The 20,614-nt window shown below is 33.9% G+C and overlaps 1 protein-coding gene across 1 annotated transcript; it reads left to right on the forward strand.

The window, feature by feature from the left end:
• The first annotated feature begins 1,996 nt into the window (after positions 1-1,996).
• LOC132557580 (glycerol-3-phosphate dehydrogenase [NAD(+)], cytoplasmic-like) lies at positions 1,997-19,962 on the forward strand. The gene is made up of 9 exons (XM_060222085.1): positions 1,997-2,093; positions 10,513-10,693; positions 11,712-11,852; positions 12,222-12,363; positions 16,847-16,959; positions 17,397-17,517; positions 17,909-18,018; positions 18,736-18,842; positions 19,483-19,962. The coding sequence occupies exons 1-9, from the start codon at positions 2,047-2,049 to the stop codon at positions 19,577-19,579; spliced, it is 1,059 nt and encodes a 352-aa protein (XP_060078068.1). The 5' UTR covers positions 1,997-2,046; the 3' UTR covers positions 19,580-19,962.
• The last annotated feature ends 652 nt before the right edge of the window (positions 19,963-20,614 follow it).

Genomic DNA, 20,614 nt, shown 5'->3' on the forward strand with positions numbered 1-20,614 from the left:
GTAAATTTAAACACAAGTGTCAGAATAAAATATAAATGTAAAATCTGTTTGATAACTACCCTCCTCAAGGATCCACCTCTCAGAAATATAGGTTAACATAGACAAAGTGATTCAAGTAAACGGGTGTTACAATGCCCAGGAATGGAAAAGTTTTACCTTACAGACAGCTGGTATCGATTATTTTGTCAAAAAACTACACTACGAGAATATCTAGTGCAGAATCAATACAAGGATATAAAAAAGTCTAAAATCTATGACAGCCGAATAAAATGCTTACTCCGTCATCTTTTAAACTATAATTCACATTCATATTTCAGTTATCTGGATATTGATATGATAGGATTTAAATAAAATCGATTGCAACAAATTGAACAACCAATAATCTAATTTTGTTAATTTATTTTTACATCTATCTCCATATAATTCTTTATGTCTATATATATATATAGTTGAAAAAATCAAATCAACACGACAAATGTATTCCGCTAATGTTTTCAGGCCTAACGGCCATCTTCAGGCGATACATTTACTATCTATATATCTCTGTGTATCTATATTTGGATATATCCATCTCTGTATTTCTGGATATGCCTCTGTATATTTGTGTATGTCTATATGTATATCTATCTCTATATATATCTATCTCTGAGTATCTATCTCTGTATATTTGTTTATGTACCTAGGTATATGTATCTCTGTATATCTTTTTATGTACGCACATCTCTGTGTATCTCTGTATATCTGTCTATATGTATGTATATGTCGATCTCTGAATATCTATATTTTTACTAGATAAAACAGGACGTATATAACATGCAACATTTCGATAAAAACCTGGACGGGGAAACATAATTCTCGGCCCCATTGGCTGTCAAGCTTATCGCTAGACCCTTAATTCTGACAAAGTAAGGGCAGTAGTTTTTGGAGACAAGAATAGGGAAATATAGGCGAGTCTGTTCATATATCTTGTATAATGGTGAGCCTCGTTGTTTTAATTGTGTGTAAAATTCATTGTTTATTATTCAAGTAAAACTTTAACAATCTCATTAGGTAAATTCCGTATCTCCTTGACTAAACAAATCATAGAAGTATCAAAGCTTCATATATTTTTTTACAAATGAATCTTTGTAGTGAATTAAAACATAATTTGGAAACAGCTGGCTAATGAATAAATATTCTTTATTATGAATTGTTTTGGTGCCGGGTGATTTGTGTTTCTTTGGCAAACGAGGGACGGGACTGACTCCCTACCACGACGGATATTTAATAGATATGCCCTTTTCATAGTTTAATGGCCATTGTGGTGATTCAGGCCTACAGAATGTTTTCATCGACTTTGAGTGAAAAGGACGCATCCGTGTACACAGTCGAGATTTGCAGAGGTCACATAGGTCACTTACGATAACGAACTTGTCCATTTTTTCTACGTTGAGACTAGGAAGTATTTCATGGTTAAAATAGTATCTATCTATATGTATAGGCGAAGATAATTCTGATTCTTCATTTCGAACCATTACTTTCCTCACGGACTTGTATATAAGTCCGTGCTTTCCTGTATTAGAGATACAGGGAAGTACATGTATTATATGTTCCTGATAACAGGGACGCCCCTGCTGATAGAAATGAAAACGAACTATTTAAAACTTGTGAAATTAATGTTACGATGTCCATATCCTAATCTAGAAAGTGTTCCTTATTGTGAATATCATCATATTGAAATTTTACATTGTAGACTATTTGTGTTGCCGATTCCATTTTGGGTTAATATATATTTATCTGTATCTTCATATGATAGAAATTTGGAGATTGAGAAGTGAAATGATAGAAAAAAGTGAGAAATCAATCAATTAATGCCATTCATTTAGAATTGACAATAAAATATTTTGCTTAACAAATAATTATCCGGATATTTTTACCAACTCTGCTTATTTTTATAGTTTTTTTTCAAACAGCCAATCAAATTGTCGCTTACATCGATTGCTTGTAACCGGTGAAACTTGAGGCAGACGAAACTAATTGAAACGCAAAGTCTGCAGTAAAGGAACGATGACATCAACTAAAAAGAAGATATGTATTATTGGATCGGGAAATTGGTATAGTATACTTTATTGCATACAATATGATGTAACAGTAAATGAGTGGTGTGACTTCGTCGTTATGTTTCGACTGTAGTTCTTTAGTCTTTACAATAGTTAACTTCGGTTAAGGTGTATCTTACTGTAACGTGTATATACCGGCCTATATCTACAGAATAACGTGAAAGGCCACTGGTCGGCCGTTTTTTTTATCAGATATTATATGTGTTGTCTGCGACACGTACGGGGCCTGTCAAATTGTCTGAGTAAACGTTACATATTGCAACATAGTACACTGTATAGCACTAATGTACGGGATATGTAGCAACTAGGACACAACGGCATAGCTTCGGGCTACACAAAGTTTAATGAGCCTTAACTTGTCATTTCGTATTCTATCTACTGTTATCTACACATTGTCTCTGTTATAATATGAAGGATCATTACTTAAGTGGATTTCCAAGTTCAAATATGAAATTAAAGCATCTACTTTATATCAACTGTCAATACAATAGCCACGGTCATTTGTGCTGTCAAACATTAAAGAATACATATGAATATTCTGTCATCAGGAATATCACTAACCTATTATAGGGGTCATCAGGTTTGGCTTTGGTAACCCTTTTGTAGTGTAGCAGAACTGGACCAGATCTATTATTGGTGACCTGCAGGTAGCTCATTTAGTGGAGTATCTGACTAGAGTTCAAAGGATCCCAAGTTCAAACCCTGGTCTGACTGCACATTTTTTAGCACCTTTTACATTTGCTGCTTGTAAACAACCCATGCTTCAAGTAGATAAATGCTTGACAAGATGATGTTCAATCCTTTGTTGTAAATATTTGTGTCTTTGGGAGTGAAGGCTAAGGAAATAGGAATAAAGGGGAGCTGGACTGGGTCGAATGTTGGTGACTCGGTAGCGCGAATGATGAAATGTTCTTAAAGAGTTTGAAGTGTCCAAGGTTCGAGGCCTAGTTAGACTATGCCAATTTTTGCTCCGACAGTAGACAGTAGAAACACACAAATTACTGGATCATATATTGCAAAAAAGAGTCCAGTGTCTGAGATAGGCAGCTATTATTCAAAAGTTTTATTCATCAGTCCATACTAGAATTGGAGGGCCAAAATTTCTTCACCAAAAGAAAGAAAAATATTAAAACATACCCAATTCACACATACAACAAGACAAATGACTTCACAGTCTTTTTACCAAACTCTCATAGTGGAAAAATCTGGCTGTGAGATGTGACCTGTTAAAACAAGGGTGAAGGTAGCATATCAAGGTCATGTGTGTGAAATTTTTTTTCCACATCATTCACATGACATTTCAACTCAGGCATTGAGTACAGCACAAACATGAGATCCAATGAGCCTAGATTTTTATCCATTCCTGCAGCTTAAATACTTAGTTGCATAGGTTATTTTTAAAGGTAATGCATTTAAAAAAAGCTTGTTGGACCTTCATTCCAGCATCACATTAGCCTCATATCTGGGCCCTCGTTCTATTGGTTATTGAGAGGAATTTGTTTGAAGATTGTAATATACTTGACCCTTTTGTCTTGAAAATGTATCAGGGTCATTCATTAGTCCCACATCCCTGAATACTGATGACACAAGATGACCTTTGGCCCTTTTCAGAAGTTGATTTTAAATTTTGATCTATTTGGTCCTATGGATTGGGGAAGGGGTTAGAATTTAGCCCTCTCCTACAGATATACACTTCCTTATATCATGTCTGAAAGAATATGATGGAGCAGTTGGTTAAACAATTTTTTGTTACTGATTTTCTTATTACTGCATATATACATGTATATCAAGGGTATCACCTCATGAACAATGAAAGTTTATTTTAGCAGAAAAATGCACATTAAGAGGTTGATTTATGATTATAAAAAGGAAATCCTAATCTGTTGATAACAGTCTGGATATGTAAATATTTGCATCATATATGATAATGCATGCACACACAATACCATTGCCAGTAAACAAAAATTGCTTCCCGCTGAATTGGTTGGTGATTTATGTCACTTATTTTGTAGTTCTGAATCAAATCAAATGACATTTGCCACACCCATAACAAAATACAGTGCAGAAAAATGTGATTTTACTGACTGTCACTACTGTTGCTGTAATTTTTGCTCACCATTATATAGTTTCTTTTATAAAATGAACTGCCTCATTATCAAAACTATCATGCTAACTTTGAAAAAAAAAACCTAGGTTTTCTTTTCATATTCACTCAATTTTATTCAACATAAATGCATGTACACTGTAAAAGCAGAAATGTTTTTTGTATAAACATTGTTAACCACTTATGTATGTACAATTTATGTTTTCCGATATACAATATGTAATTAAAAATATAAACAATGTAGTATACAATCTACATAATTTGGATGAAAAATATATGTATACTAAACAATACAGTATGAGTCTGGAAAATATACATGTATGTGAATAAGGTACCAAAAAATATGTATTGAGATGTGCAATATATATCATTGTTACAATGTGGTGTGTATAATCATTGTGTAAATAAAAATATACATGTACACAGTACATGTGTAAACATACATAAAATGACATACAATCTTATAAAAATATATATGTTCTATAAAGATTATCTATACTAAAGGGTAGTAGGTATTTACACTTGTTATATCATAAATTTATCAATTAACAAGGGTACTTTCAGTACTTTGACATAAACAATATAATACAATGAAAGTGTATATGTGATATATATATAAAGTCTATTTACATGTATATAGTATAATCTATTTAAGTAGTAGAAATATTGTCTACTATGTATATTTGTATGTATTTAGTAGTAATATTATTTATTACAATGACCATTTGAATACATATAGCAATATCATTGGCATGCATCATAGGTTAAAATGCACCAATAGGCACAAATACAATAAAAATGTATACTGTGTATTAATACTACATAACTATAGAATAAGTGAATCATATTGTAACAAGTGTCCTTGGGCCAGTATCATTTGTAATATACATAAATGTCCTTCCGGAACAAACTATTTCTAAAGCACTGCTTTTTGCAGACGATACGAAAATTTCCAGACAGATTTAAAATGATGATGATAGAGAAGTAGTTCAAAATGATCTCAATAAACTTGAAATATGGTCCACTACTTTGCTCTTAAAAATTCCACCCCTATAAATGTAAGGTTTTACCCATCAAAGCCAAACAAACCAGACATTACTATATGTCAGGAGAAAGCAATCCAATTCTACTGAAAAAAACAACAGAAAAAGATATTGGCATTAATATTGACAAGAACCTAATATTTTCATTCCATGTCCAGCAAATTGTTAATAAGGCAAATAGCATAATGGGTCTTATAAGAAGATCTTTTATTCTACATCGATGAAATTACTTTCAAACAACTATTCAAAGCATTAGTCCGCCCACATTTAGAATATGCTTCAAGTGTGTGGAGTCCGTACAAAATGAAAGATATCAAATCAACCGAAAGGGTCCAGAGGCGAGCCACTAAACTGGGCCCAAGCCTAAAGGATTTACCACATTGTGTCAGACTTAAAAAACTAGAGCTGCCAATGTTAATTTATCGAAGGTTAAGAGGAAACATGATTACTGTCTTTAAAATAATCAACAGCTTCTACGATGAAGAAATTACAGAGGGATTACTTCAAATTGATACCTCCGCCAGAACAAGAGGCAATTCAAAAAAAGTTAAAAAGGCAACGTTGCAAGACGGATGTCCAAAAATACTCCTTTACATTTAGAATCGTCGATATTTGTATTGACCCGCCTGAGTCAGTTATTAAATCCAAAACAGTAGTGGAGTTTGAAATTAATTTAGATAATTGTTGGAAAAATCGGGAGATAAAATTTAATTACTTCGCCAGTTATAAATCAGTCACCCGAGGTATAACCTAATATACTATGTATTTTATACTGTAAACCAGTAATGATATGGATATAGAGGCAATTTAATGCCTATGTCCATAAAATATCCTATTGTAAATTTTGTTTTTAAATCCAATATGATACTGCTTATAATTTACTTATATTAAGTAAATTATAACTAATATAACTAATATAGTTATGACCTGTAAATTACATATTCTTACAATAAACACCCAAGGTTTAGGAGGAAAAACAAAAGAGAGATAGATTTTATGCTTGGATTAAGCAACAAAAAGGCAATATTATCCTAGCACAGGAAACACATTTTAAAGAAACAATGGTACCTTACATAAAATCAGAGTGGCAAAGGGTGGTAATGAATGGTTTTGGCACAACACAGAGTAGAAGAGTAAATATATTTATAAGTAAAAAGATAAATCCAGAAATAATAGATATACACATGGATGGAGTGGGAGGACTTACTTGTTAATACTAAAATAAATGACAACATATGTACTATTGTAAATATATATGCACCTAATGACAGGAAATGTAGGTTAAGAGGAGACATGATTAATGTCTTTAAAATAATCAACAGCTTTTACGATATATACTATTGTAAATATATATGCACCTAATGACAAGAAATGTAGAAACACATTTTATAAACAAGTGAAAACATATATTTCAAACCATAGCTTAGGATTCATTTTTACAGGAGGTGATGGGAATGAAATTCAGCAAGTAGATGATAGATTATCTAAAATAGTACCAAGGAAACCAGTGAATAGCCAAAACACATTAATAAAAGAGTTCAAATAAACAGATCCATGGAAACTTAGAAATCTCCATAAAAAACAATTTACCTGGAAAAGGAATAAATTCTAACACAGAAGCAAGTAGTATAGATTACTTTTTGATACAAGAAGAAATTATGCATAAAGTCATTAAATCTGATATTTGACCAGTTCTTATAAAATACACAGACCACCAAGATGTTTCTCTTATACTTGACATAAAACTTGTAACAAGAGGCCCTGGATACTGGAAAATAAATAAGTGTTTACTGAATGATCTAGAATATCAGAAAGTAATAATTGAAACTCTAAATAAATATAAACAAATGAAAAGTAATGATCAAATAGCAGCTCAAATTATATGGGATTTATGCAAAATAAAAATTAGGGAGAAATCAATATACTTTGAGAAGCAAAAAAAAAAGAAAAAGTGAGAGAAAATCAGTTAAAAGTTCGTGAAGAAAAATTGAAAGAAAAACAAAATGAAAATGCAAACACAGAGGAAATAAATCTAATTGAAGAAGAGATAGAAGCAATGTATACATATCAAGCAACAGGAAATCAAATAAGATCTAGATCAGAATGGGTTGAGAAAGGTGAAACAAGAAATATTTCTTGGGTTTAGAAAAAGCAGACAAATGAAAAAATCAGTAGACAAAAATTAAATAAATCTCCAGGATCTGACCGGTTGACTGTTGAATTTTATAGAAAATTCTGGCCACATCTTAAAGAATTATTAGTAAACTGTCTAAATAATGTTTATGAAAATAGAAAACTATCAGAATCACAAAGAACTGGAATTCTTTCACTCGTACAAAAAATTATTGATTCCCGGAACGGACGTGAAAAGGTATGGGGTCACCTGCCCGACCACATGGGTTTTCCCGAGTACTCCGGTTTCCTCCCACAATAAGACCCCTCGTGTGCTTACATCCAGGCCAACAAGAGTGACTAGTATAAGTTGACATAACTTGTTTCGCAATTGTTGTAAAATGAATAAAGTTTATATTATATTATTATTTAAATGTGGAATGCAAGATATTAGCTCATTATCTGGCTGAAAGAATTCAGCCGATTTTACCAAAAATTATTAATACAGATCAAAATGACTTTGTGATGGGTAGAAATATCAGATATAACATTCGCCTGATTGATGACATTATTGGATATTCGGAAAAAAATAAACTTGGTGGAAGCATATTATTTCTTGACTTTGCCAAAGCATTTGATTCCATAGAATGGGCTTTTACATTATCTACACTAAAACACTTTGGCTTTAAAGAAAATTTTATGAACTGGATGTTAACTTTATACACTCAAACTGCTTAGTCTCAAATAATGGATGGTTATCTGAACATGTTAACATCACACGTGGAATTAGGCAGGGATGTCTGATATCAGCAGTTCTCTTTGTTATAACGGTAGAAATAATGGCCACCAAAATTAGGCAAGATGAAAATATACAAGGCATACCAAGGGATACCACATGACTTTTGAAAACTAAATCAGATGTAACCAAAGCTCTTAACATGATTGAAATTTTTGGTAGTTTATCATGTTTAATTTTAAATAGAACCAAGTCACTAGGAATAGAATTAGGAAATGATAAAATGTTGATAGATGATAATCATGAAAGCATAGACAGGGCAAATGAAAGTATTAAAGCATTAGGAATCCATTTTGGTTTAGACTGTAAGAAAGAAGAACAATTAAACTGGGAAAATAAGTTAGGAAAAATGCAGAATGTTGTAAAAGAAGGGGGAAAAAAAGAAATTTACTGTGATTGGGAGAATTCAAATATGTTAATCACTTCTTTAACCAAAATTAACATATTTCATTTCTATACTATCTGTAAAAAAATATATAAAAAAATTTTTCCCAAGGAAATTTAATACTAAACCGGTTCAAGAAAAATTCATTCATTATTTCTTTCTTTATTTATTTCTTTAGCTTTCATTCAAAACTAGCTTGAAATGATCCTGACTATGTAAATTATTATTTGGGTTGGTCTGAAATCCAATATGTCAGCCATGGCAACCACATTTTAAACTTCTTCTCCATTGCCTTTGGTGCCATTTAACTGAAATTTTGTGGAATTGTGAAGAAACATAAATAAATAGTGGTGGATTCTTGTTTCTGGTTTTATGTTATGTATGTATTTTTTTTTTATGTGCCCTTCTCCAACAGTTTTCAACCAATGTTTTTCAAACGGCAATTTGATTCAACTGCATTTGGAAGAGTTAGTGCATCTTGCTGTTTTCACATTATTAATCTTGTTAGAAGATCATCTCTCTCCTTTTTCAACCAATTTATTGTGTTTTCATTCACATCAGTTTGTTTCAACAATTGTTGAAGGATTTGTTGCCTAAAAGCTTTTATTTTTTATAATTTTATAAAGAGATCTACCTCTTCCTCAGCTTTTAACCAATTTCTCTGAAATTTAATTGGTATGCTTTATAACCATTACATAAAATTGTGTCCACCTTTATGGCATTGTCATTTTACTATTTTGGGAAGAGTTATTGCTGTCCCTTTTTTTAAAACATTTTTTATCTTGTGAAGAGATTACTTTGAGATTTCCACCTATTTCTCTAAGAATTAGTATGCTTCATTTTCCATTGAAACATATAGGACTCATTATTACCATTTCTGTTTCCAGTCTTGTATTGTTTTCAATACAGTAAATCCTGAATATTTCTTCGGCATGAGATGGGTGTATGTTATTCCACCCCAAAGTATTCTTTTTTGAATGTCTTTGTCAGCACTCGTGACTTTATTCCTGGATGTATTCTTATCAAACTTTACATCCAAATAAAAGGGTCATAATATTATATGAGTTTCAATTACATGTTTGTAGGATCAAGGTCACTATGACTATCTTAAGAAAATCCTTGTCAGCAGTCTAGTTGCTTTATTCATTTCAGGGATTTTGATAAAACATTTCCATCTAATTTAATGTGCATGACTCAAGTTTAAACTGTGGGGGGATTTAGTTCTCCGTGTTAATACTATTTTCTGTTAACATGGAAACAGATAGGGTAAATCACAAATTTCAGTTTTTCCCAACCAGTGCTCTGAAACTGTTCAAGATGATTTCTTGAAATTTTGCACAGCCTTTAAGAAATGTTAAAAATAATCAATAGAAATTGAACGTGTTGATTATGTAACCATTGTATTTGTAAATGATGCCAAACCATACTAAAAACATCCACAGTAAAAGATGATCTTCATGAAAATATGAGTAAAACCAGTAGAATGGAGGTGATACTTGTTATTATAATATTTACATATATATACGATTGTGTGTCTTTCTATTAGATATCGTGGCACAGGGGATAATGTCAGGCTTTGCATTATCTTGTTTAAGTTTTAATTTATTTTTGTAAGGATTGAAACCTCAAGGATTCTGAAGCCCAGAGTAATAATCAACTCAAATGCATTTCACTTCATTTTCAGGATGTTATATTAACCCTTGAATCATTGACAAGGAAATTGTGGTATACTGGAATCAGGTTGTCCGTCCGTCGGTCATTAGCTATCTATAAATAGTCGTCTATCTTTCAGTAGTAACATTTTACCAGATCTACTGTGAAAAGAATGGTTGTGAAATGATAGGAAAGCCTTTCAGATGCTTGGAAAATAAAATCACCTTTGATGAGCATCTACATGTGTTATTGTCTTATTCTTAAGTTGAATAGCTAGTACCTTTTTTTGTTTATGTGTCAATGTATATATATATTTCTAGGGGTTCAGCCATAGCCAAGATAGTTGGTAACAATGTGTTAGCAATGCCAGACAAATTTGACTCTGAAGTTCGTATGTGGGTATTTGAGGAGATGGTTCAGGGTAGGAAACTCACTGAAATCATCAACCAGGACCATGAAAATGTCAAGTATCTTCCTGGACATCCGCTACCCACCAATGTGGTGAGTTGACAGATTTATGTTTGAAATTCAGATCAATTAAGAAGATTTGACAGTTAGAAATGTGATGAAAGTGTTGTTTCCATTGTTTTAAAATGTCTCATTTGAAAAATTAAAAATGCTGTCAAATTTTCTTGCAGTCTTTCTTAGGGTTAGACAAAGTCATATTAAATTTTCTGGTGCTAGTCTACAAGCATCTTATGAAACAATTTTGAACAAATTTTCATTGTAATTACTAAAAAATTTACTAGCGCATGAACATGAACAAACCTATGTGATTAACTTCCAAATCAATTGAGTATCTCATGCTTATATTAAGAAAGGAGTGTGAAGGAAGCCTATAGGACTTCGTTTACAGGTTAATCAGTCATTTAATCAAAAATTATTAGTGATATTTATTCGAGAGTTACCAAACATGGATTTCTCAGAGCTAAACATTGAAGAGAATAATTTGTCCACAACACTGATGTATGAAACAAGCTTTAGCTGTATGTAATGTAGATTTAGGATAAAGTACAGTTCGTAAGGTAAAGATTTATGAAGTTTGAATGAACAAAAAATATGAAAAATAAAGATTTATGTTTATTATCAATGTTATAATTTGCCGTGATTCATTTTCACAATTTTGCCTCTCGTGAAATTCTTGAAAGTAAATTGCACACCAAAGAAAGTTGGTTTGCAGTAGGAATTTTAGACCCTAGCTGGTTTTATGTGACTATCCTAAGTCAACCAACAATCTGGTGAAGAACACTGTCTGTAATATATAGACAATCGAACCTTGTTATCTCAATCTCGTATAACTTGAAGACCCTGTTTAGTTCAAAGCGTTATGGTGGTGCCAGCCTAACTTTACACAAAACATTTGAACTCACTTGAATTAAATATTCAGTGATCTCAAATTTTTAACGAGGTTTGACTGTATATATATGTTTATATGGTTGCATCCTGATGGTATGAATGCAACAATATACAGTCTGACTCTTTTCATACATTTTGCAACAATCTTAAATTTCACCTCCAGGTTGCTGTACCAGATGTCAAAGAATCTGGAGATGGAGCTGATATCTTCATTTTTGTCCTGCCACATCAGTTTGTGAGGGGTGTGTGTGACAAATTGAAAGGAAATGTCAAAAAGGATGCCATTGCAGTCTCGCTTATCAAGGTTATTATCTTGCCTGGGCCTATAGGCCAGCCTCTCATGCTCGGAGGTATCACCAGTTATAAAATTTGACTTGATTTGGTTTTGAGTGTTGTACTGATTGGGCCTGGTAATTTTCTACCTTGACAGTTGTTTTTATTGATATAAACTTCACTTTGATAGAAACTTTCATTTCTATAGGCCTTGTATACTTATTTTTACATTGTACTGGAATGATGATAAATGTACATGTATTGGATTCTTAAAGAAAATATGGTTTTGTCCAGCCTAGGTTGTCAGACTTGTCCTTATACTATCTAAAAGAGTAAAACAATGTATACTATGAACACAGATGGTATGTATGAGTCTACTTACTGTCTGTATATTTTGCAGGGTTTTGATGTGAAGGATGGAGGTGGAATCCTTTTGATTTCCTCTGTCATTAGGGAACTGCTGAATATCCCTTGTGCTGCTTTGATGGGTGCTAATATTGCAAATGAAGTTGCTAAGGAAAACTACTGTGAAGCCACAATAGGTATGATGGATATTAAACAGCAAATGACTATTCTTTACTAGTCCCCTGTCGGTGAAACCGGAGGGGACTGTAATAGCATTTATGCCTGTTATGAGGTGGGGTTAAGTTTGGGGTCGAAAGGTCAACTACAAAGGTCACTGTTGCTAAAAAGAGATCTTTTTTGTCAAATTTGTGTTTCCAGATGATAACTTAAAAGAGAGGATTGATGGATTTGGTTGGTACTTTTTACAATGTTAGCCTATGAGGAAAATGGAATTGAGTTTAAGGTCTAAGGGAACATGAAATTGTAATTCATTGACATGACAAATTAAATATATCCCATCAAATACATAACAAATCCTTCTCTCTGTTCCTCTACTGTACAGTATATTGTAGGATAACAAATCCTTCTCTCTGTCCCTCTACTGTACAGTATATTGTAGGATAACAAATCCTTCTCTCTGTCTCTCTACTGTACAGTATATTGTAGGATAACAAATCCTTCTCTCTGTCCCTCTACTGTACAGTATATTGTAGGATAACAAATCCTCTCTGTCCCTCTACTGTACAGTATATTGTAGGATAACAAATCCTTCTCTCTGTCCCTCTACTGTACAGTATATTGTAGGATAACAAATCCTCTCTGTCCATCTACTGTACAGTATATTGTAGGATAACAAATCCTCTCTGTCCATCTACTGTACAGTATATTGTAGGATAACAAATCCTTCTCTCTGTCCATCTACTGTACAGTATATTGTAGGATAACAAATCCTCTCTGTCCCTCTACAGTACAGTATATTGTAGGATAACAAATCCTCTCTGTCCATCTACTGTACAGTATATTGTAGGATAACAAATCCTCTCTGTCCCTCTACTGTACAGTATATTGTAGGATAACAAATCCTCTCTGTCCCTCTACTGTACAGTATATTGTAGGATAACAAATCCTTCTCTCTGTCCCTCTACTGTACAGTACAGTATATTGTAGGATAACAAATCCTCTCTGTCCCTCTACTGTACAGTATATTGTAGGATAACAAATCCTCTCTGTCCCTCTACTGTACAGTATATTGTAGGATAACAAATCCTCTCTGTCCATCTACTGTACAGTATATTGTAGGATAACAAATCCTCTCTGTCCATCTACTGTACAGTATATTGTAGGATAACAAATCCTCTCTGCCCCTCTACTGTACAGTATATTGTAGGATAACAAATCCTTCTCTCTGTCCCTCTACTGTACAGTATATTGTAGGATAACAAATCCTTCTCTCTGTCCCTCTACTGTACAGTACAGTATATTGTAGGATAACAAATCCTCTCTGTCCATCTACTGTACAGTATATTGTAGGATAACAAATCCTTCTCTCTGTCCCTCTACTGTACAGTATATTGTAGGATAACAAATCTCTCTTCTCTCTGTCCTCTCTACTGTACAGTATATTGTAGGATAACAAATCCTCTCTGTCCCTCTACTGTACAGTATATTGTAGGATAACAAATCCTCTCTGTCCCTCTACTGTACAGTATATTGTAGGATAACAGTCTCTCTAGGATAACAAATCCTTCTCTCCCTCTACTGTACAGTATATTGTAGGATAACAAATCCTTCTCTCTGTCCCTCTACTGTACAGTATATTGTAGGATAACAAATCCTCTCTGTCCCTCTACTGTACAGTATATTGTAGGATAACAAATCCTTCTCTCTGTCCCTCTACTGTACAGTATATTGTAGGATAACAAATCCTTCTCTCTGTCCCTCTACTGTACAGTATATTGTAGGATAACAAATCCTTCTCTCTGTCCCTCTACTGTACAGTATATTGTAGGATAACAAATCCTCTCTGTCCCTCTACTGTACAGTATATTGTAGGATAACAAATCCTTCTCTCTGTCCCTCTACTGTACAGTATATTGTAGGATAACAAATCCTTCTCTCCGACCCTCCTCTGTACAGTATATTGTAGGATAACAAATCCTTCTCTCCATCCCTCTACTGTACAGTATATTGTAGGATAACAAATCCTCTCTGTCCCTCTACTGTACAGTATATTGTAGGATAACAAATCCTTCTCTCTGTCCCTCCTACTAACAAACAGTACAGTATATTGTAGGATAACAAATCCTCTCTGTCCCTCTACAGTACAGTATATTGTAGGATAACAAATCCTCTCTGTCCCTCTACTGTACAGTATATTGTAGGATAACAAATCCTTCTCTCTGTCCCTCTACTGTACAGTATATTGTAGGATAACAAATCCTCTCTGTCCCTCTACTGTACAGTATATTGTAGGATAACAAATCCTTCTCTCTGTCCCTCTACTGTACAGTATATTGTAGGATAACAAATCCTCTCTGTCCCTCTACTGTACAGTATATTGTAGGATAACAAATCCTCTCTGTCTCTCTACTGTACAGTATATTGTAGGATAACAAATCCTTCTCTCTGCCCCTCTACTGTACAGTATATTGTAGGATAACAAATCCTCTCTGTCCCTCTACTGTACAGTATATTGTAGGATAACAAATCCTCTCTCTGTCCCTCTACTGTACAGTATATTGTAGGATAACAAATCCTTCTCTCTGTCCCTCTACTGTACAGTATATTGTAGGATAACAAATCCTCTCTGTCCATCTACTGTACAGTATATTGTAGGATAACAAATCCTTCTCTCTGTCCCTCTACAGTACAGTATATTGTAGGATAACAAATCCTCTCCGTCCCTCTACTGTACAGTATATTGTAGGATAACAAATCCTTCTCTCTGCAGTATATTGTAGGATAACAAATCCTCTCTGTCCCTCTACTGTACAGTATATTGTAGGGTAACAAATCCTTCTCTCTGATATCTAATCCTCTCTGTCCATCTACTGTACAGTATATTGTAGGATAACAAATCCTTCTCTCTGTCCATCTACTGTACAGTATATTGTAGGATAACAAATCCTCTCTGTCCATCTACTGTACAGTATATTGTAGGATAACAAATCCTCTCTGCCCCTCTACTGTACAGTATATTGTAGGATAACAAATCCTTCTCTCTGTCCCTCTACTGTACAGTATATTGTAGGATAACAAATCCTCTCTGTCCATCTACTGTACAGTATATTGTAGGATAACAAATCCTCTCTGTCCATCTACTGTACAGTATATTGTAGGATAACAAATCCTTCTCTCTGTCCCTCTACTGTACAGTATATTGTAGGATAACAAATCCTCTCTGTCCCTCTGAACAGTATATTGTAGGATAACAAATCCTCTCTGTCCCTCTACTGTCAGTATATTGTAGGATAACAAATCCTCTCTGTCTCTCTACTGTACAGTATATTGTAGGATAACAAATCCTCTCTGTCCCTCTCTCTGATAACAAATCCTCTCTGTCCATCTACAGTTCAGTATTTTGTATGATAACAAATCCTCTCCGTATCTACAGTACAGTATATTGTAGGATAACAAATCCTCTCTGTCCATCTACTGTACAGTATATTGTAGGATAACAAATCCTTCTCTCTGTTCCTCTACTGTACAGTATATTGTAGGATAACAAATCCTCTCTGTCCCTCTACTGTACAGTATATTGTAGGATAACAAATCCTTCTCTCTGTCCCTCTACAGTACAGTATATTGTAGGATAACAAATCCTCTCTGTCCCTCTACAGTACAGTATATTGTAGGATAACAAATCCTCTCTGTCCCTCTACTGTACAGTATATTGTAGGATAACAAATCCTCTCTGTCCCTCTACAGTACAGTATATTGTAGGATAACAAATCCTCTCTGTCCCTCTACTGTACAGTATATTGTAGGATAACAAATCCTTCTCTCTGTCCTTCTACTGTACAGTATATTGTAGGATAACAAATCCTTCTCTCCATCCCTCTACTGTACAGTATATTGTAGGATAACAAATCCTTCTCTCTGTCCCTCTACATTACAGTATATTGTAGGATAACAATAACAAAATGATAACAAATAGAGAAAATGTTTTGAAATCCTACTCCTCATGTAGGAATGAATGGATATTGCCAAATTTGGTGCAAAGCATCCTTGGGGTGAAAGGAAACCAATTTTGTATACACAACAAGTCTTGTCCACTTGGGATTAGAGGGGCAGAACCCATTATATAGGAAGTAGAGCAAATTCTTTGAAATCCATCTTGGAATGACAGGATTCTATCCCAATTTGGTCTGAAGTAGAGAGGGATTGCAGATCCCCGAGGGATAAATGCATGGGGGCCCAATGGGGAAATAGATATAGTGTGTGTTATGTGCTTGGATATTTTGAATTCCTTTTCCTTTAGTTTGGATGAGGCAATTTCAGCCAAACAAAGCCAAGTGAATGATACAGACCATATGGGCCTCTTGTTAAATGGTATTTTTTAAGCACAGAAGGTCATAATTATTGTATAAATACTATTGATTCTTAAATACAGAAGGTCATGATTATTGTAAAAACATTGTTTAAGGGCTAAAATAGTTGTCTAATATTTTTTTGGTCAAGGTTGCAATCATCAAGAGTATGGTGTCATCCTTAAGGACATGTTCCAGACAGACTACTTCAGAATCGTGGTCTGCGATGATGAGACAACTGTAGAAGTATGTGGTGCCTTAAAAGTAAGCGCTTTTTACCTTTCGGATTCAACCTATGTTTTAGCATGCACCCAACATTTTTTCCATTTTCTCCCGAAAGATGAATTGTCTTAAAACTTCAGTTGTGAGTTGTAAGTTTTACAGCTCTTCTATGACTCCTAAATGGATGCTGTGATATTCATAAAATGTTACAAGGATTTTCAGGTAATTATCTTTCGAGGTCTTATTTCAAGCTGGATCTGAAAATCAGTATAGCTTCAAGTGAATATTTCTGATATGACAATTTGTATCTCTTTAATTCCCTGTAGCACAAGGTGATACATCCACTTCTGTAAATTGTGCAACATCAATACATCAACAAAATATACTGATATTGAAGGTAATACCATTACTTGTATTTCGTAGCTAATAATGAACTTGGACTATTTATCTTAAAATTGTTAAGTTCTTGTGTGTTGTAGAACATTGTTGCAGTGGGTGCTGGTTTTGCTGATGGTCTTGGATATGGAGACAATACAAAGGCAGCTGTCATCAGACTTGGATTGATGGAGATGGTCAAATTCTGTGAAATCTTTTATCCAGGTACCAAGATAAAGATCTCAATAAGGAAAATGTAAAAAGAAATAAAAAGAAAAATTGTAATGGGTTCTCACTGAAAAATTAAAATGGTTTCTTAGTAAGCAAAATCATCATGACCTAACAGAAAAGTCCACATGTGTCTGTACATCAACCAAGGGAAATCTACATGTTTTCTATTGATAGAAATTAAAACAGAGTGCAGAGAGTGAATTGAGACTGAATAAATCCCATGGTAGTGGGATTAAAGATGTCAGTCACTGATATGTTCATATATGTTATTGAAGTACCATGCATATATAATACTACTACTTCTGTTTATACCTGCTGTTGATAAGCTTTCAAACTCCAAAATGCTTCATACAGATACATTACTGCATTTTAACATTCATTTCAGACTCCAAACAAGCAACATTTCTCGAAAGCTGTGGAGTGGCTGACCTTGTCACTACATGCTACGGTGGCAGGAACCGAAGAGTTGCTGAAGCTTTTGCTAAAACTGGAAAAGTAGGTTTCACCTAGTTGAACAAATAAAAAATATTACCTGCATTGAACCATTTGATTGTAAAACTTCATTTTACAGTTTACTGTAGTACACGTCGAATTATAGTTCTGCATTCAAAACTCTATCAACATACATACATTGCCATTTCAAAAACTTTATCAGTCTCTACTTTCACTATAATCTTATTAAGTACTACTCATTTACATTTTTAGTTCAAATAAGTCTCATGGTGACCTAATGCAGTCACTTCATCTGGAGTCATATGTTGTGTGTTCGTAAACAATTTAACATTTTAAACATCTTTTCAAAAAGATGAACTAAAATTGTGAATTAGCAGTATACAGTCCCCACCCCACAGGGGCCTGAAGGGTGGGGTCAAATTGACTGGAATTTCAAAAATCTTCTTCTCAACACCCAGATATGGTAGAATCAAAATAACTTTGTAAGAATTATATAAGCATAGGATGACAGTTTTGATGATTTATTACCCTTTCTTGAAATCTTATGTCCAGGTCATACTTGCTTTCATTAAGAGTATGATAATGAAATTTGGTGCACATATAGGTCATTCTAAGAGGATTGTAGTGTACCAAATTCAGGTCTCTAACCTCTTTATTACAGAATTACTGCCCTTTGTTAAATTTTTGTGCTATAAAGTTGTTTGTGGGGAGCATTCATCAGTTTCATTGATGCTTCTGTTGATGACTTGTCTATTTCAGAGCATAGAAGAATTGGAGCAGGAAATGTTGAATGGCCAGAAGCTACAAGGCCCTCCAACAGCATTTGAAGTCAATTACATGCTCAAGGCAAAAGACATGGAACAAATGTAGGTGATCATGGCACACCTGGGTTCTGGCCCCAACCTAAGGGACTTAGTCTCTGGGTTATATCTTAGAGATAATTGTGATCCCCACTCCATAACCATTTAAGGCATTGCTTGGCAACAAAAGATAAACATAATCAGGATGTAAGAATTGGCTCTGAAATCTTGCCCGACCCCTATGGATTTAGATTCTGGGTCATATCTTCAAAATGCCCCTTTACCATATGTATCATTGCTAGGCATCAACATATTAACACTATGATGATGTAAGAATTGACAAGGGAGTCTTGAATATATGAAATTTATGGGGCTGTGCCCCAAAGGGCTTGAGAGGAGGGGCCAAATAGGTAAAATTAGTGTCTTTTTAAAAGTCTGTCCTACTCTTCATGTCTAATATTTATAGGAAATATATGATGTGAAATTGATAAATATATCAAATATTTTAATTAATTTATGTCATTTCTAAATGGAGTTTTCTAAAAAGAAATGATAGAGAGAGAAACATGACCATTATCTTTATCTTGAGCCTACTTCAACCCAGTGGGCATCTTGTTAATGTATTTTGGGCTTTGCTTTTGACAACTGCATATTAATTATGTATTGTTTGAAATAAGAAGGTGTAACAGTTTTGAATTTGTTGCAGGTTCCCCCTATTCACAGCCATCCACAATATCTGTAAAGGTAACTTAGACGTGAGCAAGTTTATGGATTGTCTGAAGAACCACCCAGAACACATGTAGAAGAACCGAGAACTTTAGGAACCCAGTGAACACCATTCTAGAGCAATTTTATTATGTTATATTTGGTTGTCCATTTGAAAAACATAAACAATCAACATTGATTTAACAAACATATCTTTCTTTTGTTTGCATTTGGTTATGCCAAATTACATTATATAATCTATATTTGTTTTATGGGGTATTTTTCTATTGTGTAGTATTTGAACATATCTGTGAAGGAAGATTATATCTTATACAACATCCTGGATAGATTGTTCAAGTAATAATTATTTTTTCTCATACACCCTTGATTATTGATGATTTAGTGCATGTATAATCACAGTCCAGATATATTAATTGGTAGTGAAATGACAAGACAATAAAATACCATTTTTATACTGTAACACAGTGTCAATCATCTTTGATACTCAACTATAATCCATTCTGCTCTACCAGAGTTACTTCACTTTGTTCAGATGAAAAAGGAGGCTTTATTTTCAATTTTTAGCCCACCATCTGTACGTCTTTCCACAATCGATTTTTGTTATTGCTATTTCTTGAGAAGTGATGGATGGATCTTTCTCAAATTTCATATGTAGGTTCCCTGTGGTCCCTAGTTGTGCCTGTTTGATTTTGGGACTGATTTGAAAAACAAAGTGGCTGACAGGTGGCCTTCTTGGATTTTTTCAATGTAGGTTCCCCTTGGCCTCTAGTTGTGCCCATCTAATTTTTTGACTGATCTTAAAAACCAAGTGCCCGAGAGGCCACAAACTTGGATTTTGACTTTGCAATTTTGTTATAGCGATTTCTTCGATTTCATATGTAGGTTCCCTTTGTCCCTAGTTGTGCCCATTTAATTTTGGGTCTGGTCAGAAAAACAAAGTGGCCAATAAGCAACCATTTTCAATAACCGCAGGTTAACCCTTACTTGCTTTAAGCAATGGAAGGAAGAAGTCTGACCTTCTAAGGGGCCAAGTCATCTCCCATCTTGTCCTGTCCCATATGAGTATAATTTGGACCTTATTGTGAAGGGGCCCTAAAAGGGGTAAAATAGGA

This window comes from Ylistrum balloti, unplaced genomic scaffold (assembly GCF_031769215.1).
Source record: "Ylistrum balloti isolate Yb309-2 unplaced genomic scaffold, AGI_CSIRO_Ybal_v1 Utg370700, whole genome shotgun sequence".
Taxonomy (NCBI): Eukaryota; Metazoa; Mollusca; class Bivalvia; order Pectinida; family Pectinidae; genus Ylistrum; species Ylistrum balloti.